Raw genomic sequence first — 25,679 nt, 5'->3', positions numbered from 1 at the left:
AACCCCTTCTCCTCTAGGGGGCAGTAACCAGAATGTGCCTAGTCACTGGGTAGCAAACCTGTCTATATTGTTCCAAGGGGTGGAATGGGGTGATAGGTAGTTTTCACTCATCAAGTGATGATGTCATTACACCCAAGCAAAAAACTTTCCAGCCAGAAGGAGTAGCTCTTTGCCCCAGCTGCCCAAGAGCTCAGCTCAGCTAGTGAGTGCCATGTAGAAGAAATCCCACTTGCAGAGATTCAGCTCTGTCTGCTGGCGCCAATTATTGCATTTTGGAATCACTTTTGTTTTCTGCCAAGTTATTTTTTCTTCATTTGTAGAGGTGTATTTTTTTTTGTTAAAAAACACATACAAACACAAAGCACTGCCATTCTGTTGTTCAAAATATATGAATACAAACTCAAAACACTACATTTTGGTGTTTAGGATATTTTCCAGAAATTAAAATAGATTACTTTTCCAGTTAGAAATAATACCGTGGTTGCATCTGCAGACACTATATCACCTACATTTTAAAGTGTTTGAAATTAATAAAAATGAGAACTTGGAATGAGAACTTGGAATAAAAACACATAATGCCGCTTTCTGCCTTTTAAATCACAAAAACTGCACAAAAATAAAACCATTTTCAGACACACCTATACATTTACCTTTCTTGCCCATTTTGTTTTCACCTTTTGATTTGACTTTTAATAAACTGTTTAGATTTTAACCCTGAGTTTGCCTGGTCCCTGTTGGGGAAAGTTCTCAAGGACCTCCCCAACTTCCCACATCATTTCACACTATTTCACAGTCCCCCTGGAGCCACCATTTTAAAACAACCCGCTGGAACACATTACATGTTTAAAGGAACTCCTAACATGGTCTTTAATTCCCATGCTACTCAAAATAAAATAGGATTATGACATCTTACCAGCAACTCAAAGAAGAACCAGGCATACTTGAAGAAAGATTCTCTCATTATGCCAGTGCTAACCACCATCTGAAGTGCTAACTCTTCATGGAAGCGCTACATTAAAACATAGGACAATTTACAGGACATTAAAAAACAAATATGGATATAAGCTGGTTTCAATAATAGACCTCAAAGCATAACTTTGAGAGGCAACCAATGGCAACCCTTTATAATTAGTGCACGCAGGCAGTATTATTATTAAATAATACATCTGCAGGTGAACATTAAGGAAAACACAGAGGAAAGGTGGAGGCAAACTAGTCACCAGCAGCAGATTTGGAGAAAAGGGTAGCAAAGCAGAATGCCAAAAGAACAAGCAGCAGTTATCAATTCCATACATTTTTCCACAGCAGTCTCACAACATGCATAAGATCAGCTTTGGTAAAATGAATGAAAACAGGTTACAAAATGAGAATTACGAACATATGTAACACTTTTGTTTCTTGGAGGTTGAAAGAATAGATAGGGATTACAATAAATATTAGATACACATTGCTTTAAACTAGTAATGACATAATGCAGAGACCATGCAGATAAGCTGGTTTATGTGAAAATAGCTCTGTTTAAGTGTTCTGTGGAATCCAGCCACCATTTTTAGTCAAATGATTCAGCAACTGAAAACATATGCAAAAGGAGACTGTCACATAAAACACAGAGGCCTTTAGAGTTTTAGTGAAAGCAAAATGATACATTAGGCAAGCAGTCATTAGAAAAAGATATCTCAAACATGACTTACAGCCCAATCATATTGGGGCCAGCCAATAGCGGAATGCATGTTCTGCTGCTAGCAACTGCTGTAAAGCAGTTGCAAAAGGCACTTTAGCAATGTGCTGAGTAGCATGCTGCAGGAGCGCCAGTGGTAAGGCCAGAGCCTTCCTGCACATGTCATCAGATCTATGAGAACCTGCCAAGGCAGGTTAGATGTCAGGGGAGCCAGGATGGGGTGAGGGGAGGGGAGAACAGGGGCAGGGAAGGCCAGAACAAGGTGGCAATGGGGGCAGGGAGAGGGCAGATCGGATCTAGGAAGGGGTGGGCTCCTTCCTGGACCCAATCCCATGGCGTGGGTTCACATGGACCTGTGCCAGTCAATTCACTAGTACTGATTTGAGTAGACCCTTCTGAATGTTCCCTTACCCAGAGGGGACCTCTGCAACTGTCCCCGCAAGGATGCAGTGGAAGCCATTTTGGCGCCACTGCATCAGCATTGGGGGAAAGCATAGGCTGGGCTATGGGGGGGGGGGTAAATTGAATGCATAATTGCAATCTGGTCTGCTTGTTCTCTACTGCACTTGCACATTCAAAGTTCAGTAGAAATTGGCATCCTTTTCCCACTTGCCTGTTGCTGAGCCTTGTCTCCATGAAATAGTGGGCTTTCATTTTTGCAGTTCCTATGCTCCCCCAAAAAACATATAGGTATAACCTAATTATTCACGGATTTTTCACTTGAGGTTTTATCTCAACGCAATGAGAAGGGCCCTTTAAATTAAAGGAAACAAGTCCTTTAACAATAGCCTCGTTAATGCTAGCAAGGGCAGCTGGCTGACAATCCATCAATCATTCTCTCTCCAGGCACTTAGAACAGCTTCACTCCAAGGCAAGCAACCCCTCCCTTCCCTCTGAGCACATGAAAGAATTATAATCACTTTGCATTCTTTCCCAGCACTGTGCTCTGGGTGAAGGGAGGGGTCACTGGGTTGGAGTGAAGCCTTTCTAAGTGCCTGGAGAGAGACTGATTGATGGATTATCTGCCTAATGCCTCTATCTTACATCACAAAAGTCAGCAAGGCTATTTTTAAATTGCCTAGCAAAGGAACATTGTTTTTTAAATGGATTTGCTTTAATGCGATTTTTGCCATCCATGTGAGTTCTGGGAATAGAACACTTGCAAATACTGAGACTCAATTTGTACAAAAGTTCTGCCCCAGAAAAAGTGCTTTTCTGTTCTGTATTGGGGTGTGTGTGACAATGCTATCTGTATTTATAAGATTATTATTTAACAGTATGGATCATTTGCTTCCCTCAGTATCCACCATGATTATCTTGTGACATCTAGTCTTTAATCATTTGCTTTTGATTATATTACTTGAAAAGCAATAGAAACAGAATCTCCAATAATTTTTTTATTTAATTAAAGCACTCTGTTACATTGCATGAATCACTTCACAACAGTATAAGAGTGATTGCATGCTTGCTCACTTAATTTATTTTTCAACTTCACATACTGCTATTCTGGCCCAAATGGTCAATGCATTTTTATTTTCTTCCACAGGAACATTTGTTATTAAAAGTGGCTTGCTCATAGTATTTCAGTTCATGAATAGACTTTATGAATGACTGGTGTTTGCATTATGTGGCAGTCTACCTTTTTATTGAATGGTCGTGGGGTTGTGCAGACGCTTGATGTATCATTGCTGCCTTCACTATAGTAAGACACCCGATTGTAGTTCCGATCTGCAACCTGGAGAAAAGGACCAGAAGCCTTATATAAAAAAATAATAGAAGTGCCCTGAACTGAAGAAAGAAAGAAAGAAAGAAAGAAAGAAAGAAAGAAAGAAAGAAAGAAAGAAAGAAAGAAAGAAAGAAAGAAAGAAAGAAAGAAAGAAAGACTTGCATGAAGAAAAAGTTGTGTTTATAGTAATGTTAACAATGTAAATACAGGACTGCCCCCGTGTGTTCAAATTTAGTAACGTACTTTTCAATTTTAGTACTCCCTCTACACTGCAATAAAAACAGAAAAAAAGAAAAAAAATACTTCCTCTTTAGTCCTAGGTGGAAAATATGCTCTCTTTTGAATGTTAAACTGAATTGTTAAACTGGCAGCTGGTGAAATTGTCAATGCATAGATTTTAGGGATAGGTATATTAGTTATGCAGGCCAGATACTCATACAGAGTACAGGAAGATTTATAATGCAGCAATTGGAAAACCAACTAACTGATTTAATAAACAGCCCCACACAACGTTGCATTATAATGATACTGAACAATACCACCAGACAATACTGGAGAGTATTATATGAAAGTCTGTTAAGAATTTTACCATTGGCTTTTTAAGATGGAGGTTTTTGCCCTTTTATTCTAAAATTAAGCTAACCATAATTTTATCATGGTTAGCATAATTTTAATTTACAGTCCATTTGGAGAACTATATCCTGAAACTGTAACTTCTACAAGTATCAACAGCAATAGTCAATCATTCTTTGGCATTTGTTGCCTCAAATGTAGAGTGATTTCAGCAAGTGGATCCACACTTTGATTACCTGAGAGGAGCTTAGTTCTTGATGTGACACCAGTTGTTGTAATACACTGTCCACGCCTAATAGCATCTGGGAGAAGAATCAGTATGTATTTCCAAAGAAACCCAATCCTAGGTTTTGGTTCCAGTTCTTTGGCATTTTTGTCACTTCCTCTTACCTTGGAAGACATGATGCTCCTGACTTCTTCATCTGGAGCAGCAGCAGCCTGCGTGCCAGCAATATCTGGATTACTACAGCTTGTTGCCCGGCTTTGCAAGAGTCGAGAGCCCACCGAGACAGCTGCTGTGCGTCCGTATGTGTAATAGCGAGATTCCGGAAGATTTGTGCTGCCTCCTGCACCTGCCAATACAAGAATCTTGACTTCTCAGTTGTACATTCTATGATTACACCTCAATTGTGCAACAATCATAGGATAGAGCTGCTAATGCAGGCAAAGTCAGGAGCTACTTCTTGCTATCTATGACCAGACGATTCAGTGCATAAAGAACAATTTTATAGAAAGCCCAGAGACAATACCTAGTTTGACATCTCTTTGAATTTCAGGAAGACGGAACACATAGTAGACATAAGATGCCAGAAGGCAGTTTCTTCCATGCTGGTCCTTGCTCAGATCTTTGCTGTTGTGGAGGCTGTTCACTATTGCAGCCACAGATTCAAAGGCAAATTGGGAGAAGTTGGCTAGAAACAAAGAAACAAGAATACAAATAATTTCTTTATTTGCTAATAGACAGGAGTTTGTCACCAAAAATGTGCAAGTGACTCAAGTTCTTTGGATCAGTTATCCCCTACATAACAAAATATTTACCAAGTTTTTCCCATCCGTAACTATTTTTTCCACTTTATGGAGGAAAAGTCCATCACAGGTTACAAGATTTGATGACTGTATGCAACCTCTGGGTTTTAGAGGCAGCCTATCTCTGAATGTCAAATGCAAGGGAGTGACAACAGTATACAGGTATCTTGTCTTATGTGCTTCCAAGGGCAATGGGCCACTGTGAGATACATGAAGCTGGACTAGATGGGCCCTTGGCATGATCCAGCAGGGTTCTTATGTTCTTATGAGCTGCAATTTGTGGACTGCTGACCAAAACTCATTGCAGAATGACCAGTTTATTTTTCTAATGCTAAATAAAATAAACTATGGTTTAAACCATTACTTATTTAAAAATAGCCCAATTCTAAGCTGTGCTGGCACAGCCAGGCCACACAGCCTGCATTGGATCCAGTGCAGCTTAGCAACAAGTTGGAGGTCTCCTTGGGGTAAGGGGATATCCCCTTACACTGAGTAAAGCCCCAGTCATCCCTATGATGTTTAGGTGGTACAATTCTGGAAATGCCAGGGGAGCCGGGAGGGGGCTTAAGATATGGCAGCCAATTATTCTGACCCTCCTGGACTTAATCTTCCCTTGATCTTCCCCTCAATGCACCCACCATCCCCAAAATACCCCCCTCACCACCTGCAGACCGCCCTCCTGCCACCCTCCCTGGCACAACCCTACCTGCTCCAGCTGGCACTGGGTTGGGAAGTGACACTGGCAGGCCAGCATATATCTTTGTGCCAGTACTGCCAGTTTGTGCGTTATTGCAGATATGCCTTATGGCATGTTTGCTATACTTGGAGCCAGCACAGGGACACTGGTTAGGATTGTGCTGTAACTTGAATTATTCAAATAATTTAGAGACCAATTTTTTTCCCCACATGATCACAATATTTACTAATCTGATTAACATTGCCAAACCATTCAACCATTCAAACCATTCTGAATCTGAAAAAAATTAAGACAAAATCAACTTTTCTTCCTTAAAAGAAATAATAACTGCTAGGGGAGAATATATGCAACACATATTCATATTGTTACATTTGAACATTGATGTACTTCTGTTGGATTCACTGGACAGATGACCAGTTTTCCAATTTCTCTCTTTTGATATTACAGAAACACATCCTACCAAGAGCAAAACTTTATTCCTGGGAAACTAATACTTGCATCAGCTTTCAGTAAAATTATTTCCCAGTATGGCATGTTTAGGGATATAGGTGCCAGGAACAAATCTGCAAAATGTTGAATTGTTGTCCATATAAAAGTTAAGCATTTTGTTTCTCATTAAAAGTTAAGCATTTTGTTTCTCATTTAAATCTTACTTTATGTTGTGAATAAGATATTTTGGCTCCTGTCCAGAGTAATGCTTCTGTGAATGGATGTGCACTCCATTAATGCAAGTTATTCCCAATAATTCACTTGCACAAAGGATTGGCTCTGTTAGGATGTGGACTGTTTGGACTCTTTATTCTCAAAATGCCCCACTCCAGTTAACACAGCATCTCAACAGTGCAATTTTGTGCAACCCTGTCATAATAAATACCTGTCTGGCCAGCTATAACCATTGGTTGGATAGCCAGCTGAAAGAGCTTATCCAATACCAAGTGTAAAAACAAAACTAGGGGCTCAAGGCGGGAAGAGTGCAAGCAAATAATGCTGAGTTTCAACTCATGTTCAAGAGTAGCTTCTGTGATCTTCTCATTCAACACTCGGATGGGAAAGGCAACTTGGCTTTCTAGTGCATGGCACAGGGTGAAGAATTTCTCCAAGTGATTGTCCTGCAAGTACAAGCCAGAGTGTGATAGGGGGCATTCGTTACATATCCTGAATTTCTGCTACCAAAAATAAATAAAAACATAAGAAAATACAAGTATTACATAATTTTTGTAAGCCATGAGGTATAGTTCCCTAAATTTTAACAGATGTTAAAACAGTCAGAAGTACAGTTGTTAGGCATTGAATAAAGTTTTAATGTGCAGTAGTCATATTCAAATGCTAGATACAGAGATGTGGAGGCTGAGGGAGGAAATGTGCATAAGACAGGGCTACAAGGCTACAAATTAAAAATAATTCCCTTACCTGTGTGTGTACAGATGATATGGCTTGCACTTCAACATTAAACACCCCCTTGTGTCCTTCAGCCCATTTAATCGGAGGAGACTGTGAAGGAACTTTCTGTAATGAAAACAAAACAGCTTGGTGATCAAATAATGTTTTTAACAGTGTATTCAAATTGCACATATATTTAAACTTATTAAATAGTATTGTATTAGTACAAAGTAAATATATACTGATAAACTTGGGAGTTTTTAAAAATTGAGATTTGAAATCAAATCCAAGTCATTTCTGGTCTATCAGGCTTGCACGATTGAGATATGCCACTTTCTACAGTCTTGAGTAGATTAATCAATTTGAGCAGGTCTCAAATACTACTACCAAAACAATCTAGTGCCTGTGAGAAACTGGCACTAGAAACTGGCATGGTACAGAAACTGGCACCAGCTAACATACAGGCCAATCCTATCTATACACACACTCACACACCCCTCCCGAGATGCAGCCTCACCACTGGAGCACATGTTGCACCCAGTGATGAATGGGGGGCAATCATGGAGATCTCCTCAAGCTAAGGGAACATTTGTTCCCTTGCCTTAGGGTAAGCCTCTGCCGCGCCGATGGGTCTACTTGGACTTAGGCCAGTGATTTTACTGGCACACATCCAAATGGACCCTGGTAGGTGGATCAAGGCCAGGAAAGGGGATAGGATAGCAGTGGAGCTGAAGCCAACAATAACCACTTCCTTTCTACCCTTGATACACCCCTATTCCTGCCCAATTCCACCCACCTCCCCCCAGATATACTGCACAGGCCACTGTCACTTGGCTACCAATGCTCACGGTTTGTGGTGGCCGCTAGACTGCACTCTATGTTATTGCTTTTTGCAAAAAACCATAGTTTTTTTGCATGTTTGTAAAGCATGTTGCACTGCTGGAATGAGAGTTCCAGTGATGCAGCAGGTCCACAGGATTGGGCTGTCAATCTCCTAATTCATGCACTACGTTTGCTTGTACAAGTACAGAATTGGGGACCAAATAGTCCACTTGCATGAAACAAACCATAATAGTGATTGAACAGGCTGTCAGTGTTTCAGAGAAAAAAAGCTGCTGCGGGATAAGTGAAACCTGTTTATTCATTGTCACTGTGTTCTGGAAAACTTCTCCCCTTCTCCTATAAGAATCTTGAAAAAATAATTCCCAAATAAATTTTTTGACAAAGAGACTTGAGAGAAAATCTTGATTCTTGACAGAAGGATTCCCAAAAGACTTCAACATTTCTTGGAATTATGAGAGCCACAGGTTGCCTTGCTACTCCAGGAGGATCAAATCAAAGAATTCCTTATCATGGACTTCTAACATGAAACCAGCCAAGTTATGTGAACAAACTTCATTTAAAAAAACAACAACAATTAGCTTCAGATGCAGTGATGTTATTGTTTTTGTAATTAGGCTGGCCATTTACTTACAAAGCTCTCTTTGTCTCATGCTGGACGGCCCACCAAATAACCATATGCTACTTCCAACACTTTGGTAAGGTTTATACTTACATCTTGAATAAAAATATTCTCCCCCCTGCCCCTGTAGAAGGAAAGGGGGCAAGGAAACTATTCAGAATTGTATGCCCAACACTTCTCAAGCACATTGAAGGTGAATATATTTATATAACATATGCATGAATATATAAGCCTCTACTTAAGGAAGGCAAATAGTAGGATATTGGAAATAAACTCAAAACAGTCTGCCATGTCTCCTTAACTGGACAAGCCATTCCTTTTAGTGGTTTACCTCTGCTGAATGCATTGAATAGTTGGCAGGCAGTTTATCCAAGGCAACAGGAAGGCAATAATGGCCTGTTTGGAGACGATCATTTAACAGAATTGGCAGCCACTGAAACAGATAAAGGGAAAAAGCGAGTGTTATATCATTACTGCATGCAATACTGGGTATTGATCTAGTTTAATTAGATTTCAAACAAAAGGGATTGAATATCAAATAAGGTTATGTTCCTCCACAGAGCAATTATTGTAAAGACCTTTACCATCTAGTTTCTTTGATAGCTACTTTGTACACATGCCACTCGGGATCCCTGCCAGCATTGTCTGTCCTCAGTAAAAACAATTTATTAATTCCAAACAAAAGTACTACCCATATTTTTGAGAGCCCTACCAAATGTATGCAGATGATACTTTTGGCTGGTCATATATTTCTACTTCAGAGTTGTAGATCTACCTGGCTTCCTTCCAAGCCTGGAAGACAGGTACATGTGACACACAACTGATTCATACACATAACATGTAAGTAACAAGCAAGAGAGATACACAGCACACACCTAATGTACATGATACTACTCACAGCATTATCTGACTGACATGTATTTGATGTGTGACACAGATGATGCACAATGCTCTTACACGACACATGATATGCATGTGACATGCATAAGAGATGCTTGAAAGAAACGCACATGAGCATATGTACACATTGCTCTTACACACAAAACATGCGCTACTGTACACACAATGGACCCACACTATGGACCCACACGAAGCACTACAAGTGATATACACATGCAACAAATAAACAAGGCAGATACACAACAATGTGACTCACAAGCAGTGAATATGACACATGACAGATAAACTAAACAATAATCATAGGCCACAAGGCTAAAAACACAAGACAAGCACAATGCACGCCAGCACGCAGAACATACAACCCATACTCATAATACCTCTACTGCATATGTATGAATGCCATCTTTGTCACAAGTTGCATGCTTTGCACACAGCATGTACTGCACTCATCCCTCACATGTGTTTCTCACTTAATGTGCTTGTAACAATTCTGGGACACGCATCCTGTGCATGCCATATGTGTATGTTGAGTATATAAGAAAGTATCACTGTGCATGACTCTCGCATGTGTATGAGCATGTTGCATGTAGCGTACATTTCATGTGTAAATGTATCATACATGCTGCAGAAGTTGCATGTGTTGCACATTTGCTGTGTGTATCATCTGCAAATTGTGTATACTAATGTGTCACATGCCTGATATCAGATTGGAGTAGATCAATCTACAATCTGTTGCAGATTTCAAGGGAAAGCGTTTTGTAAAAGAACAACAATTTCGCTACTTTGACAGAGAAGACTATGAAAAAATGTTATTTCCCTAAGAAGCCATGGTGAATACGAAGTGACTTACTGAGTATCCAAGGAGACTTTCCACACATGCGCCTTGTTTTGGTTGACAACTGATGTGGTAAAATGTGAACAGCAGGTGATGTTTTTCGGTGAGTTTAGCTGGCAACTTAATTTTCACTTCTTCGTAAAAGTCAGGAGACCTGTTTTGTTAAAACCAAACATATGTATCTCTGTAAGAGATGAAACAGAAATGCAACTTGTCTACTATGATGTTAATTAATCTCATCACTGTGTAACATACATAACTGCCCACACCGAATGGTGCATTGCATACTACCACTGCCATCAGTACTGAGAGGTCACAGGCCAGCTGAATGGGGGGCTCTTGGCTAGTGCCCTACCTGGCCAATCCCTGGATCTAACCTTGTACATTCACACAGCTGCTCAATCCCGTTACACAGCCTTTCCCAAGAGAGAGTTGTCCCATTGCTTCACACAACCCTTCTGCAAAGACAGCAAGTCCTTCTCTGCCCTGGAGACTCTTCCTGACAGATAAGTCTGGTGCTGACAGAAATTTGAAAAGAGCAGCTTCCATTTCAACAACTTTGGCCTCTATTGCCCCCTCATAGGCTGTGGTTGAACGAATGTCCATCAAGCAAAACACTGTTTCTGACAGTAGCTGGGGGCTTGTATGTTAGAAGGAGTGTACAGGACATTCCTAGGGCAGTTTTCCCCCCATTAATCACTTCCTTCTTCCTGCAATCTAAAGTCTCAAGACAATAAACAGCCATGATGGACTTAAACCCTCATGTTCCTATCTCCCTATGAATTTCCCTACCTCTGTTTTTTTAAATCCAACATTTTCCTGATATTCAGCATCATACATGCACACCGCTCTCCTGTAACTCAGAACATTAGATAAACGCTGAGGGGAAAAGTACAAAATATTCTAATAATTATATAGAATATATAGTTTCCTCATAGTTGATGCCAGTGGTATGACCACACTGATGAGAAAATAACCTTACTTGTTATGATAGGTAACAGGTGTGTAAACCTCTGAAACAAACTCTGATCCTGTAGATTTTCCAAAGATTATCTACATAGCAAAAACATAATTAATTACATAAAACATTAAAAAGTGGAAATGATGCAAAAGTTACAGCTATGAAATTTTATCACTATGTACCAGTATGAAGCATTTATTTGAACACTGGAAATATTTGTGTTTTTTTAAATTTCTCATTAAGCTTAGGACACAGTTACCTTTTAAAAATATAAAATATAAAAACTAATGTTGTATTGGTTTCAAAAAATAAAAAGTGTCTTTGGTTGTGTAACAAAAAACAAGCTTCTAGGTTACAAAGAGGTCTTCAACAGGCAGAATGGAAACTTGCTAATATTAGAATTAGTTGCTATTCTATCTGCTTGATGAAGAATTTTGTGTCCATCAAAAAATTTCATCTGTCTGCTTCAACAAAGATGATCTCGTAACATCATCACTGAACTTATTCTGTATTATCTGGCATTAAAAGGTATTTTGTGACACCAAAAGGAGTACAAAAGCACAAGCATTAGCCTTTTTCCTTCAATAGGGTAGAACTCATACAGTATACCATTAAACAAGCTGCTTAAGAACATAGCAGGCTAACTCATAAATATTCCTCATTGGATCGCTGTCTAAGAGCCCAATCCTGAGCTCTGCGTGTCAGTTCTATGCAGGCACTCAGTATCACAAATCTGCCATAAGGCATTGGTGCCAGCTCAGCACCAGTCTATGCTGAGCCCAGCGCCATCTAGAAGCCCGCCCACCACATGCTGCCCAGAGCAAGGAACAAGCTCCGGGTGGCAAAGAGGTTAGTTGGAATGGGGGGTGGGAAAGAAGCATTCCAGGGTGGGGGGAGGGAGCGGAAAGGGACCAGCGGAGCTCTGCTCCACCAGATCCAGAACCTCGTGTCAGGCCTCCCAGCCTGACATGGGGCCTCTCAACTCTGTGCCAGCAAAATAGCCTGCATAGACTTGAGTAGACCTATCGCAGGGCCTGCACCCTTACCCAGGAGAAGCGGACAAATATCTCCTTCCTCTGAGGAGATGCTGGAAGCTGCCTGGCACGCTTAAGATACAGCAGTCGCCATTTTGGTGCTGCTGCTCCAATGGGTGCTAGCCAGCTCAGGATTGGGCTGTTAATAATTAAACTTAGCATTGTGGCAGGTATTTGCCTTGTGCAGAGACAACTGGAAGCCTCTACTGTGAGGTGAGAGCATGGTTTTCAAGTGGTAAATACAGTACATGCGTTCACACAGATTAGCACACGGGCATGTTCAATGGATGATCTTACTGGCATTGCACAGGTAGGGTCTTCTCCACACATAAGCTGAATTTTAATGGTAATATTCCGTGCTGATGTCAGGCGGTTGGCAAAATTCAGCCGTTGGGGATACACATAAAGAAGATTTCTGGAAGAAAATGAAATGGGAAAAAAGAATAAAGTTCATGCTAGTTTTGAAAGAAACAGAAACAGTAAGATCGAGTTTCTGACACTGCAGTCCAATGCAGATCCACTCAGAAGTCCCATTGACTTCAATGAGACCCACTCCCAAGTCAGGGCCCAATCCTATCCAATTTTCCAGTGCTGATGCAGCCACAATGCAGCTGTGAGGGAACAAGCATTCCCTTACCTTGAGGAGGTCTCCATGACTGCTCCCCATCACAGGATGCAGCACATGCCCATTGGCGTGTTGGCATTGGCAACTTTTTTATTATTATTATTTTTATTACAAGATTGTATCAAATCAGTGGATGGCAGATGCTATCTTAGAAGACAACTCTCTTCTCCTTTCTCTCACTGTGAGAGAAAGAGGCAGGGAATGCCTCTTCTAAGATGGCACCTCCTGCAATCCATGCACACATCAACAAAAAACCAAGAATGGAGGCTTTTTTCTTCAGAGCTATTGTGTTATTCATATGCAAATGTATGCAGATTCCATAAATTACCGTACTAAAACACAAATGATTGATCAACAAAGATTTCTTCAATTCAAGCCCTAATATTGATTATATGTGAAAATTAGATTTGATAATGGGAAACATTCCATAATGCAGTCAAGCTTCCTGGCTGCTTCTGCAACCACTATCACACCATAATTCTCACAACTTCCTTATTATATCATTACAGCATGTCAGATGTGGTGAATCAGCAAAAAGTGCTGCAATAAACAAGCTGTTTGGAAGTGGGAGTTTTATTTCTGATGCTTTTCATTATACTAAGTAGGAGTTGATAGAATGGGCTGAGTTGTATTTAATTAGCACAAGGAATAGTAGCAGGACAGTTTTCTATGGAAAGGCAAGCACAAACTAAACAGTAAAAGGTCCTGGCTGGATGCCAGGACCTGATTCCCGAACAAAGATATACGTATTTAAAGTATTTATTGGATTGTCCAATTCTAAGCGACTTTCCAATACCAATGCAACCACAATGCAGCCCTGAAGTAAGAAAACAAATGGTTCCTTACCTTGAGGAAGACTCCATGACTGACCCCCACTGCAGAATAAAGTGTGCACCCTGTTGACAAGGCTGCATTAGCACTGGTGGCATCAGTTAGGATTGGGCTGTAATTGTCTTTCACCAAAACAAATGAATTGGTGGATCATTCAGAAAAGACAGAAAGAGTTTCTTCATACAGTGCATAATCTGAGCATAAGGCACCACCAGGAGATTCGAACAAGAGACTCTGGCAGTCAGTTCTACACGTGTACTCCCTGTGCCATCAAGGAAGCTCTCATGTAGAGGGATGCCTACAGGCCTAATCATGAGGGCACAATCCTAACCAGGTCTACTTAGACGCAAGTCCTATTGTGTTCAATGGGACTTACTCCCAGGAAAGTGAGGTTAGGATTGCAGCCTTAGGGCACAATCCTAACCCCTTATGTCAGTGCTTTCCAGCTCTGGCATAGCAGTGCCAATGGAACCTGTGCTGCATCCTGCAGTTGGGTCACTCACGGAGGCCTCCTCAAAGTCAGGGAATGTTTGTTCCCTTACCTCAGAGCTGCATTGCCCTTATGTCAGTGCTGGAAAGCACTGACATTAGGGGTTAGGGCTGAGCCCTTAGTGTCTTACATTGCCACCCAAAGAACAGCTAGAGTGGGGTAATGCAGCTCAGCAACCTAGCTGAGTCAGGTGATCTGGGGAGCCAATACATGCTGGGTTGGCCAACTGTTGCATCACACTTGGAACAAATGTCACTACAAGTAGCAATACCAATGCTAATGCTTTGTCCTGCCCTTTCCTTTCAGAAACTAACCATCTGCCTGACCTTGACTACACATTTGCCTCTGGTCACTCTGGTTTTGGTTAACTGCTTTGGTCCTTGAATTCAGCCTGACCTGGTCTACATACTAGACTCTGCCCTTCCAACTGATGACTTGCAGACCTGACTCCACACAACCTGTCACAGGCAACAGAATTCATTTACACAATTCACAATTCCTTTTTAAGTGTCTTGTGTTATTCTGTCCCTCCCCAGAAGCTCTATCATTTCTGTAAATGTGCCACACATATTCTTTGGCACATGTATAGAATATAGTTTCCCATGCCCCCTAGAAAACAATGTACATGTTCAAATTAGTAACACAATGCTCAGAACAGTAGGCCGCACATGTGTCTTTCCTAATTATAACTGCCAAGTATTTCTTTTTCATGCCCAGAGGAGATAATCTGTTCACACAGGGCCACCACATGAGACATTGTTAAAAGGCAACCACGAACTAAGGCAGCAAGCATATGTATACTAACTGAGGAGTACATCCCATTGAATTCAGTGGGATTTAATGTTGAATAAACATACATAGGACTGAGCTGTAATTACTCTAATCACAAATCTAATGCCTATAGATTACATTGCCATCATGAATCTTTATTCATAGCTCAACTTACAGACCCCGTGTGCAGCTAATGACCCTAGATGGGAATGCATTAAAAGATTCATCCAGCTAGTGCAGTGTTGCACAGATAATCACCGTGCCCATAAAAAGTTATTTATGCATGATTACATGCTGCAGAATGTGGATTAAGATGCATATTCAAATGTGTATCCCATTGAAAGCAATGTAGTTCAGATGTACAGCATTTGGATGCACATTCCCTTCACCCCCACAGTTCCTAATCCAGCAAGATATATTGAACATGTTTCTCAGTGTCTGAATCCCTACCTGTATACAGTATGGGGAACATAGACTTCTCGTACTGGAAACTCCAGGATCTCTTTATGAGGACGGCTACGCTGTTCAGGAAATGGCTTAACCTGTAATAACTCTGGACTAAGACAACAAGTGAGGGTTTCTGAAGCAGGGGAGATCTCCAGTTTAAGCAATCCTTTAAAAAAAGAAAAAAAATGAAATGAAATTTGACTACATGAAAATGATATAAAAGAAGCCTCCTCCAAACTAAACTAGGAAGAGAATAAGATCTGGTTCTCATATATGCAGTCTAAGATTGGTGAAAGAGTGAACACTGAAGAGTTTCCTTCCATTTTACACAGTCTCACTGAGTCAGTTCCCATTCAGATACTAGACTATGCCCTTCCACATGGTTGAGTGAAAATATGGAAAAGTGAGGTAAAACACTGACTAAGGAAAATGACAGCAAGGTGGTGATTTGCAGGAGTTGTAAGAGCAGGAACTGAAGCTGCATCTTGCAGGCAGCCTTAACCCAGGAATGGGATAAAAGATGCCCTTAGGGGAAAAAAAACTCCCAGAAGGAATGTTCCAGCATAAGTCCAAAAGCAGGAAGAGTGTTTACTGTCCCCACTAACTGACTGATCCCAAGAAAGAGAGAAACTGCACAAAAGCTGGGATATTGCTGGATCTAGTCTTAACAATAGCAATACCTGGGATAGACTTCACTCGTCTCTGCAAGGAGGAAGATCTCTTGTAGTCAGCTAGAAATTTGAATAAGTCTTCATCACTCAGTCTGTCTCCCTCCTGCAAATAGTAAGACATGTAATAATATTCAATAATGTTGTTTCCAGTTAATTGTATATGCAACACAAAGTCACCTAGCAAAATGTTTAGTTGGCATAAAAATTCTATGATCAAGTTATCGTATTGTGCAGTATTGTTAAGCACCATTCAGTTTATCTCTCAGGCTTATTGAGAGACTATGTCAATCCACAAATTGTACAGAAAGGGACACATGATGACAAACAATCCTGTGGTATGTGGTTAAAGTAAAATATTACTCATGTCAAGGCTACAGAACTACTAAATCCAGCTATTCCTAATATCAAAGAAGCCATGTTCATTTAACTCTGGTCTGAAACTTGAGAACTAAATAAAAAAATATAAATAGTAATCCATTGCAAGAGTTCAGCAATAAGAGTGCTGATATTTTGTTCATCTGTTTTCAACAGTTATTAGACAAGTGTGCCATCTTTATTGTCCAAAGATTTTCTCTTCAGATTGTTCTTTCCTAAACTTCACATTGCAGGTCAAAGTTAAGGTGGCAAGATTATACCCCTCCTATTTAGTGTTACTTATAGCCAATTCTATCCCCTACCACTGGTGCTGATGCAGCTGTGCTGATGGAGCACACACTTCATCTAATGCTGAGGATGGGCGATCAGGAGGTCTGCTTGAGGTAAGGGAAAATATTTTTCACCTACTTCTTGGTAGGCACCTGATGGCATATGGGTCTCCTCAGACCTACACCAGCTAGATAGCTGGCATAAGTCCTAAGAGAGAAATGGAGAAGAACAAGCTGAAAAATGGGGGATAGGATCCAGTTTGTGTATTTGCCACCAAGATTCACCAGCTCGCTCCTCGCCCCCTGCCATCCTGCAATTTGCTCAGATATTTCCACTCCTGGCCCACAAAACACCCCTGCCAACTTACCTGCCCTGGTATGGTCTACAGCCTGCTCTAGCATAGCTCTGATACTGATGGTGCTTTCCTACAGTGGCTTGGATTGGCTCAGCAGTGGTTCGCTCAGCATGCCATTGCATGCCATTGCAGGGCAAGATGAGCATCCTGCTGTTATAATTCAGGCAGAAGTGCCTTGTATGTGGCTTTTTTCAAAATGGAGGAAAAATATATTGGTACAGTTTTGGGACAAAATTACAGAATCCAGTACATGCCACCTGAGAACAGTATCATGTACCTGCTTAAAAAATGAGTTGAGAGTCAGAGTGGTGGTTTTGAAGGTGGACGTGCCAGGAACATCCTCCGAGCCAAGGCTTCTTTCAGAAAGTCTCCTAGCTTGCAGGGTCATTGATCTTCTGTCACCAGTGGACCCTTTGCCTTCAGGTGCAAAATTACAAATGCATCTTATTTAGTTACAATCAACATCTATGAAGCAGTATCAAACATGTGACTATCGCTCTGTGTCACACTTCAAGGTGAAACAATTGTTTCTTATCTTTGTCAGCATCTCAACGTTAGGCTTTGAGAGAACATTTCATACAGAACAATAGATTTCCCAATCTAGCATGTTATTCACGTTTTAGATTTTTCATCCACATTGTATCTATTATTCAGGAAATGGTGTCAACACCTTCCTCTCTCCTTCATTCTCAAAACAATTCTACAAAATACATCACCATTTCACAGAAAAGGACACTGAAAGATATGATCTTGCCCAAAGATACACAGGTCTAAAAGCCAGTTTACGTATTACAACAGGTAACTGCTTTCCCCTCCCATGGCAATTTGATCTTGCCCCTACCATAGGTAGTACCTGTGAACATATCCTACTTTCTGATCACATAATGTGTGTCCCCTCACCAGTGACACATGTTCCTAAAGGGTGCACAACGCTGGCATGCAGGCACCCATGTAAGGAGGAAGTATAATGTGTTTATCAATGCTATGTTACACTGATGATGGTAACAAGTCATCATGTAAAACCATTTCCATGTGTTGAGTGTAATATACAACTGGCCCCAAACAATCCACATTAGAGCCGTACTGGCTCTTACATCTCTTATACATCAAGTACAACACTGATTGCTCTTCAGCTAGGCCCTTATTTTTTTAAAAAACAAAACCAATGGCACATATTCTATTTTCATTCCAATATATGTCTACATGACTCATTGAAGTGTCACAGTTATAAAATGATGTGGAGGTTAAAACTGATATAAAATCCATGTTACTTTAAATAGGACAGTGGAACAAAGGTACTTCCCTGATTACAAGATATACTTGATTCATATATTGTTATTAAAACATCACATCTTATTAACTAGTATATATTTTTAAACTCACCATTTAGAATTTCCAACTCTGCTATATCTCTTTCAAGTGTTGAAATATTGAAGAAATTTGCCAGGCTTATTGGAACCCAAGCAAAAGGCATGCGGTATTTTCCCAAACGTTGACAAAAGGATTCTGTTTGTACTTTTAATTTCTCTACTTTTTCTTTGCTCTAAAAAAATATGAGGGGAGGGAGAAGGTGAATCAAAATACTTTAAAGCATTACACCAAACACACAAAAAGTTGCTTTTTGATTTATTTTTTAGTAACATCTGTTAGTTTCTCTATGAATGGCACAAATGAACATTACTGGAATACTAGCGGCCAAAATCTAACTAGCAGCCCAATTTCACTATCGTTAATGGCCATATGGTAGTACAATGTATACATCACAAGCAGCCATTTTGGAACCATTGACAAAAACAGTGGCCGTGTCAAAGACTCACTGCCACAGCTGGCTACCCAAGGGAATTCAGGTAAGCTGGCGATAGCAGGTTGCATTTTGTGATACCAGAAAGGTTCCTGTGCCACCAGAATGGAAATTCTCATGGCACAGCAGCCTGTTAAGAGCAGATCCTAAATAAAACATATGTTGGTATATACTTTTGTAAGCCAGAGACTACCAGATGCATAGCAAAGTTTATAGCTGTGAGAGGGCTTTCATCTTTCAAGAGTCCTCATGATATTGTACATACCTTCCCACCTTCACTTTCTTTTAGAATCATATAGGGTTCAGCACATTCCCCAATTTCTCCCTGCTGAAGAACTTTTTCAATCTAAAAGAAAGAAAACTTGTAACAGAATCTGCAGTCACTTAAGACTGTGAGAGAACTTCTAACATAGAGAAAAGAGAAAGAAAAGGGCTGAGATGAGGCTGATCTTGGTTACTTCTGCAGTTTAACCTGAAAGAGAGCTGAAGAAATAAGCAGCTTATGTCAAAACATTAGGTCAAACTACATTTAGCAAAACTACATACATCATATGGCCTGCTGGGTTTATTTCTTTTGTAAATGGAAAAACCAAGATTGGGCTAGGGTGGTTTAGTATTTGCTAGCACTGCAATTCCAAACCCAATCATGACCTCTCCTCTATGTTTATTTAAAACACACACACACACACACACACACACACACACACACACCACCCTTGCATTTGCTTTCAATTGGCTTTTTTTCCAGTAAAAATAGCATAGGAAGGGTAAGCAGAACTACAGTGGGGGCAAAGCACTAAAACCCTTTAATCCCCACTATTGTTCAGCCACATTCCATGAAAATTGCCCCATCCAATCACAGAGCTTCATCTGTCCCCCAAAAAACAAAGTTGGATACCCTATGTTTTTTATTTGCCCCAATAAGTACTGTTCTTTTCCAAAGTTCTTCCATCCCTAACCCAAATTCAGCAGTATTCTAGATCAGAAGTAGAGAACAAAAATCCTATGAGTTGCATCACTTCAGTAACATAACTGCCTGATGTCATTCTGTAGCATCATATCTGTGAGCCTATCATTCTAGATCAGTGTTTCTCAACATTTGTCCCCGTTGCACCACTTCACATGGTCCACCTATTCCACTTGAAGTAACCAACAGTGAAATCATTGCCAGTTACTTCTGGGTTGGGAGACCAGATGTGATCTGACAAACACCAGTAAGAAGCTCAGGGTGGACAGGAAGGCTTTTCTGAGCACATGAAAATAATGCTTCGGAGCTCTGCCCACCAACCTGAGCCTCCTGTTTGTTGTGTCATGTTCCTGATCCAGCTTCCAGATAGCAGGTGTCCCAGGGTCCTGTGAATACCACCAGACACCACATCAAGTACAGCTGGAGGTACCTTTACCTCTGGTTGAGAAACACTGTCCTAGATGTAGAGAGGGGAAAGTCTTGCATCTACCCATCTCTCTTTGAAATCAAGAGGATTTGGTGATATCCCATCATGTTGTTTACACTGCTGTGACAGTCAAGTTTAGTTGAAGTCAGAAAAGAAGAAAAGAACTTGTCAACATAACGTACCTTCAGAACGAGGTAGATATCTGAAGAGGGATATGTTACAGAAAATACTGCAGATCTTGCCTGGCTGGAGGAATCAACGCATGGAGTATGCGATCGCAAGAACCCTTTGAACTGTTCAGAGTTCAAGTCACAATGAAAACTTTCTGAGATCTTTAAGGTAACAAAAAAGAAGACTTCACAATCTGTGCAAGTAGAATGCAAAGGATGTTAATTTGAAAAGGACCCACTTTCCACAATGCATTACTACACCTGATGGATTAGCCAATGTGTTGCTGACACCATGTTCTTATTGACTTTGGTTTTATTTGCCTGCATTCTTACCTTTTTTCTCTCTTTTATATCATAGAGAGCTAAGCTTGCAAATAATGGTTCTATTTCTATCTCAAATCTGTAACAGAAAAGATGGAGTAATTATTAGTATTAAACTCCTGTGGCATGCGTAAGCAAAATGAAGCACCATGATGACTTACAAAGCATTTGCAGTGGGAACATTAACTTAAGACTAAGTTTATCCCCTTTTAGATAATAAGGTTAATAGTATCAGCACATTTTGGATAATATAAGTATATAAAGAGAATCTAGCAATGTTAATAAAGAACAAACACATATAATTTTACTATAATGTAGGGTTTTTTTCTGATTGTGGCTTCCAATGTCTAAACAAATTAAGGCCACAATTTCATAGGAGTAAGTCCCACTGAACATAGTGACACTTACTTCTGAGTTAACATATATAGGACTGCACCATAGGTAAACTTTAGACAGAAAGTGGACTCTCCAAAAACAAAGTCAGATAATTTTTAAAGAAATGAATAACTTAGTGCATACACAGGCCATATAGAACGTAAGAGGGAACCACATATCCGCATGCTAAACTACAGATGGTTTGCTAACTGCAAGAGAATTTAACTCTTTATTTAACTCAGAATTTAACTGGTCCCATGATACAGAAGTATGTTCAGACCTGTACCTGTGTCTAGCAGAGGAATGAAAAGTCAAACTTACTTCAGGGTCTGGACTTTCACCAATATCCTATTGCCCAGATGCTCCTTGGGGCACTCAGGCACCGGTCGAATTTCCACAGCATCCTCCTGTTATTAACCACATTACGGAGCAGTTGTTTATTTCACTGAAGCATTGAGGACTCTTCCATGTTATCAGGCACAAGGCAAGCAAACATAACTAAGCGGCACCATAGCATAAAACACTGTGGCAAAACATTCACATACAACTCCCCCCCAACCCTGTTTTCCAGGCAATTCAAACAGCAGGCCCATCTTGAGCTAGTGAGGGCAACTTCATTTATTCATTAATTTATTGTTTAAATCTATACCCCATGTGATAATCACTACAGTACACTGTCCTCAACCCAGGTCAGCAGCGCAAATTCTTAAATGCCGCCCCACCCCATACTCCTACCCAGTTCCAGAGAAGGTCAGATGATGAATATCGCCAAGAAAGGAAGGAGCCACATGGCCATAACAAGCTTCAGCTTTAATACAGGGTAACATCTTTTCAGTAGTCCTGACTGAACACATGGGTTGACTTTGGTCACTTGATTAACTAAGATCTCTTCCACCCAAGCCCAGATTTCGATTCTGTATGCCATAGCACACAAAAGAAAAATCATCACAACTCAGACTATGTCCACGTTTTCAATTTCCCACAAGAAGGGTGTTCATTGAATGCAATTTGGCTCATTTCCAGTCTGTGGGATCTACACTGGACCATACACCTGCCTTGTAAGGCTCAGAGCAGATGCAATGTCAGCGCTACAGGAACAGCCAGAACTGGTCAACCTGAAATGGTTCCGTTGGTTTAAGCAATAGACATTCTGCCATGTTTTTGTTCCAATTCAGCTAAGATTGGAATGTATCAGCTCCACTCATGGAGATACTGTACAAAAGCACTTTGCCCTGAAACAAGGAGTTCACTCAGCAACAGGATGTCCCAAACAGACACAGGGATGAGAGAATTCTTGGGCAGAGCTCATGATGGCTGTCATCTTCCTAAGAGCAGTTTTATTTGCCTCTTATTTCTTCATGAGATTTTTTTCAGGCATGAAATATTTAAATGCAGACAGGCCCTAAAAGAGCTATCTCACCTCATCTATATTGGGATACAGAGCAAACAGGTTTGCAGGCCTGTTGGCTTGCCGTGCCTCCCCATTCTGCCTTTCAAAGTCTTCTGCACTAAGGTGCCGTAGGAGATTTGGCAGTCGAAGATCAGGCTGCAGGCTGCGTAGGTCAAAGTCACCAGATGTCAGTGTAGCTCTACTGGATTCATCACAGAGCACCTTTAAGTGCCTGGGACCTGCCTGCTTGAAACAACATGAGGGAAGACACAGAATTTAGTTTTCAGAGATTAACAGGGCTCAGTGTTGACTTTTAACTCACTGCAGGGTCAATACTGTACCTATATATGGCCCAGCATTAACCTTTGCTGCCCATCTAACTCCACTAAGAAAAAAGAAAATGCTGGAGAAATATAGCACTCATCTTTGGAATAACCTTATGGAGTAGGAATGCCAAGTTACCAAAAATTACCTGATAACTGGAATCACTGTAATCCCAAATTTCAGATTCAAACGTTTGCTTCTGAAGAGTCTTGTGGAAATCCCTCCTGGATCCCTTTTTCTTGAAAGGACAAGTTTCGTTATTTCCCTGGTTCCTTGAATAAAAATAGGAATTAGATTTCAGTCAACAGTGGGTGGGAGAAACTGAAAGAACCACCATCACCAAACAAATTCAACTGGAATATTATGGCTTACATATATATGGTGGCCTCAACTTCATGAATTGAAATAAGAAATGCTGAGAGGAAGCATGAATTTATGGCAATAAGCTAAATTAATATATCCCTGTTATCAACTAGTATTAAAGAAGGTACAGAGTGCATTCCTGGTATATGTTTAGAGGTGTTAATGATACAAGCTGACATACTGTATTTCTCTTTTAAGTCACTGCAGTAACAATGCCCAAGTACAGTTTTCCAGGGCTAAGAAGTCTGAGGCAAGAATTGTTACTTAGCAGACAATAAACCAGCTCAACTGGGGATGTGAATTTATCAGGGAAAGAAAAAAAAGTCTCTTAAAGGCCACTCTTTCAGATCTTCCTTTCCATCTCTGAATTCTACAGTCAGCAAAGTTATAGAATGATGTAATCAATGTTAACTAACAGCACAACCCTTGCATGTCTACTCAAAAATAAGTTCCATTATATTCAGTGGGGTTCACTCCCAAAAAAGTGCATATAGGATTGCAGCCTTAGAGATGGTACCACCCCACTCACACAGCAACTCCTCTAAGCTCTGGATCCTCACATAAGATTTAGCTGTGCTACGTGCCTGTAGTCCTAAGCCTCATGATACATATTTTTGTATTGCAGACTTAACAATTGAATAAATGTTCTAAGTAGATCATTGTCCAGACAGATACAACTGAGGCTCAAAGCCCGCTAGAAATGTCCCCATAGCCATCACACCAATTTATCACCAGAGCAGGGTTGCATATAATTTTGGCACACTCAGAATACATATTTGGCAATCAATCCTATTCAGTTACACCACAATTATTTATTCAGGTTTCCTTCCAAAGCTTCCAAGCATCCTAAATGCTTGGTTGTCTTGCATAACAAATATGTCACAAGCAATTATTGATCAAGAAAACATTTTTAATTACATTTCTGGGAGTGGGTGTATATGCACTGGTGCAATTGTGCTTTAATTGTTTACCAGTTGACTGAGAATGAAAAATGAAGCTATAAAGCAAAAAGCACCTTGGTTGACTTCCCGACTATCCTTGAGCACTTCATTTTTGTCCTGCAGACAATGTTGGATGAAAGACAAGAATTCTGGGTTTTTAGTTGCTGTAGGAAAATGGGACTTTTCCTGGGAATGCTTTGCAACACGTAGGTTTCAAAATACACCAGGATCTGTTGATTGGTTGAAAGCTAGTTGACAACATTTGCTGGAGACCTCCACAAGAGTCAACTGAGAAAATGCAGGATGAAGACATTCACATGGGGATACTAGATCATTTCTCTGAACTGGTGTCAGCAAACAGAGGCTTTCTATGTGGACATTGCTGTTTGTACTGCAGCAAGAAACTCATGATTCCAGAAGTCATAGTGGCTACAGAGACAGTGCTCACATGGAGACACCAGTTCACATTTATAAAGTCTCCATATGGACCTTTGGGACACAAGCCCTGCACACATCAATGTGCTTAATATTCAATTACAAACATGGAACTTACTTTCGATTTACCACCAGCCAGTCACGAGTATAGGTTTGAACACAATCCCGGACATGTGGATCCAATTCAGCTCTGGAAGGGAACAAAAAAATTAATAATACGTACTAATGATAAGGATAAATCTGTTCTGGAAAGCAACAGCAAAATGGCTGCTCAAACCGCACAACAACAATAAATTACTACCATATTACTTCTGGAAACATCCTTTGAGTATTTGATTAAGATCCGCAATTCTGTGTTGAATTCTGTAACCAAAGCTATATTCTCAAGGCATTTTAAAAACGTGTCTTATTTTTAATATTTCCATTTATAAAGACATCACACAAAGCCAGCAAACAACTAATGATAAACACATCTCTAAAAGTGAAGCACTTTCAAGAATATTCATTAAGCTCACAAAAATAATTTGTACTATGTCTAGTCCTGGGGTCGGCAACCTGTGTTTTCAGAGCCGCATGCGGCTCTTTCAGTCCTCTGATGCAGCTCCCCAGTGGGGGCTGGAAGTGGGGCGCCCTTCCCCTTGGCCTCCGCCCAGCCAGCCCAGCCCCGAGGGCACCTCACTCCAGCGATGTGCTGCGGGTGGCTGCTGGTGAATGCGGGGCGACGCTCCTCCCTGCAAAGCTGCAGCTCCTTCCCTCCAAAGCGCCCCCCCCCCCGCACAGCAGCTCCTTCCTCGGCAGGCAGGCAGGGGCAGCTGCGCTCTCCTGGACCTGCTCTCCCCGCCCCACTGCAAGCAGGTGCGGGGGGCAGCTGGGCACCTCTTCCCTGCGCTCTTCCTTCCTTTGCCCTGCAGTGGGCAGGGGGCTGAACGGAAGAGGTGAGGCTGGTCGGAGAAGCGCGGGAGACGCAGCGCTGCTGAGGCAATGGGCAGGAAGGAGCGAGGTGAGCTGCATTCCTGTCCACACTTCCCTGGGAGGAAGCCCCGGTCCCTCTACTGGGG

At 40.9% G+C, this 25,679-nt stretch overlaps 1 protein-coding gene across 1 annotated transcript in view; it reads right to left on the bottom strand.

The window, feature by feature from the left end:
• DOCK8 (dedicator of cytokinesis 8) overlaps window positions 1-25,679 on the bottom strand; it is a 92,351-nt gene that overhangs the window by 43,106 nt on the left and 23,566 nt on the right. The window contains exons 4-24 of the mRNA XM_066617079.1: window positions 24,740-24,811; window positions 23,031-23,154; window positions 22,589-22,801; window positions 21,490-21,575; window positions 20,806-20,872; window positions 20,485-20,634; window positions 19,174-19,254; window positions 18,491-18,650; window positions 17,385-17,524; window positions 16,117-16,210; window positions 15,440-15,602; window positions 12,570-12,687; window positions 11,260-11,330; window positions 10,293-10,431; window positions 8,874-8,975; window positions 7,111-7,206; window positions 6,575-6,809; window positions 4,727-4,888; window positions 4,368-4,543; window positions 3,318-3,413; window positions 914-1,009 (exon numbers count right to left, since the gene is read on the bottom strand). Coding sequence (XP_066473176.1) covers window positions 914-1,009; window positions 3,318-3,413; window positions 4,368-4,543; window positions 4,727-4,888; window positions 6,575-6,809; window positions 7,111-7,206; window positions 8,874-8,975; window positions 10,293-10,431; window positions 11,260-11,330; window positions 12,570-12,687; window positions 15,440-15,602; window positions 16,117-16,210; window positions 17,385-17,524; window positions 18,491-18,650; window positions 19,174-19,254; window positions 20,485-20,634; window positions 20,806-20,872; window positions 21,490-21,575; window positions 22,589-22,801; window positions 23,031-23,154; window positions 24,740-24,811 — 2,641 coding nt within the window. The remainder of the gene's footprint in view (window positions 1-913; window positions 1,010-3,317; window positions 3,414-4,367; window positions 4,544-4,726; window positions 4,889-6,574; window positions 6,810-7,110; window positions 7,207-8,873; window positions 8,976-10,292; window positions 10,432-11,259; window positions 11,331-12,569; window positions 12,688-15,439; window positions 15,603-16,116; window positions 16,211-17,384; window positions 17,525-18,490; window positions 18,651-19,173; window positions 19,255-20,484; window positions 20,635-20,805; window positions 20,873-21,489; window positions 21,576-22,588; window positions 22,802-23,030; window positions 23,155-24,739; window positions 24,812-25,679) is intronic.

This window comes from Tiliqua scincoides, chromosome 2, assembly GCF_035046505.1.
Source record: "Tiliqua scincoides isolate rTilSci1 chromosome 2, rTilSci1.hap2, whole genome shotgun sequence".
Taxonomy (NCBI): Eukaryota; Metazoa; Chordata; class Lepidosauria; order Squamata; family Scincidae; genus Tiliqua; species Tiliqua scincoides.
This window is presented reverse-complemented; position numbering and strand designations above follow the sequence as displayed.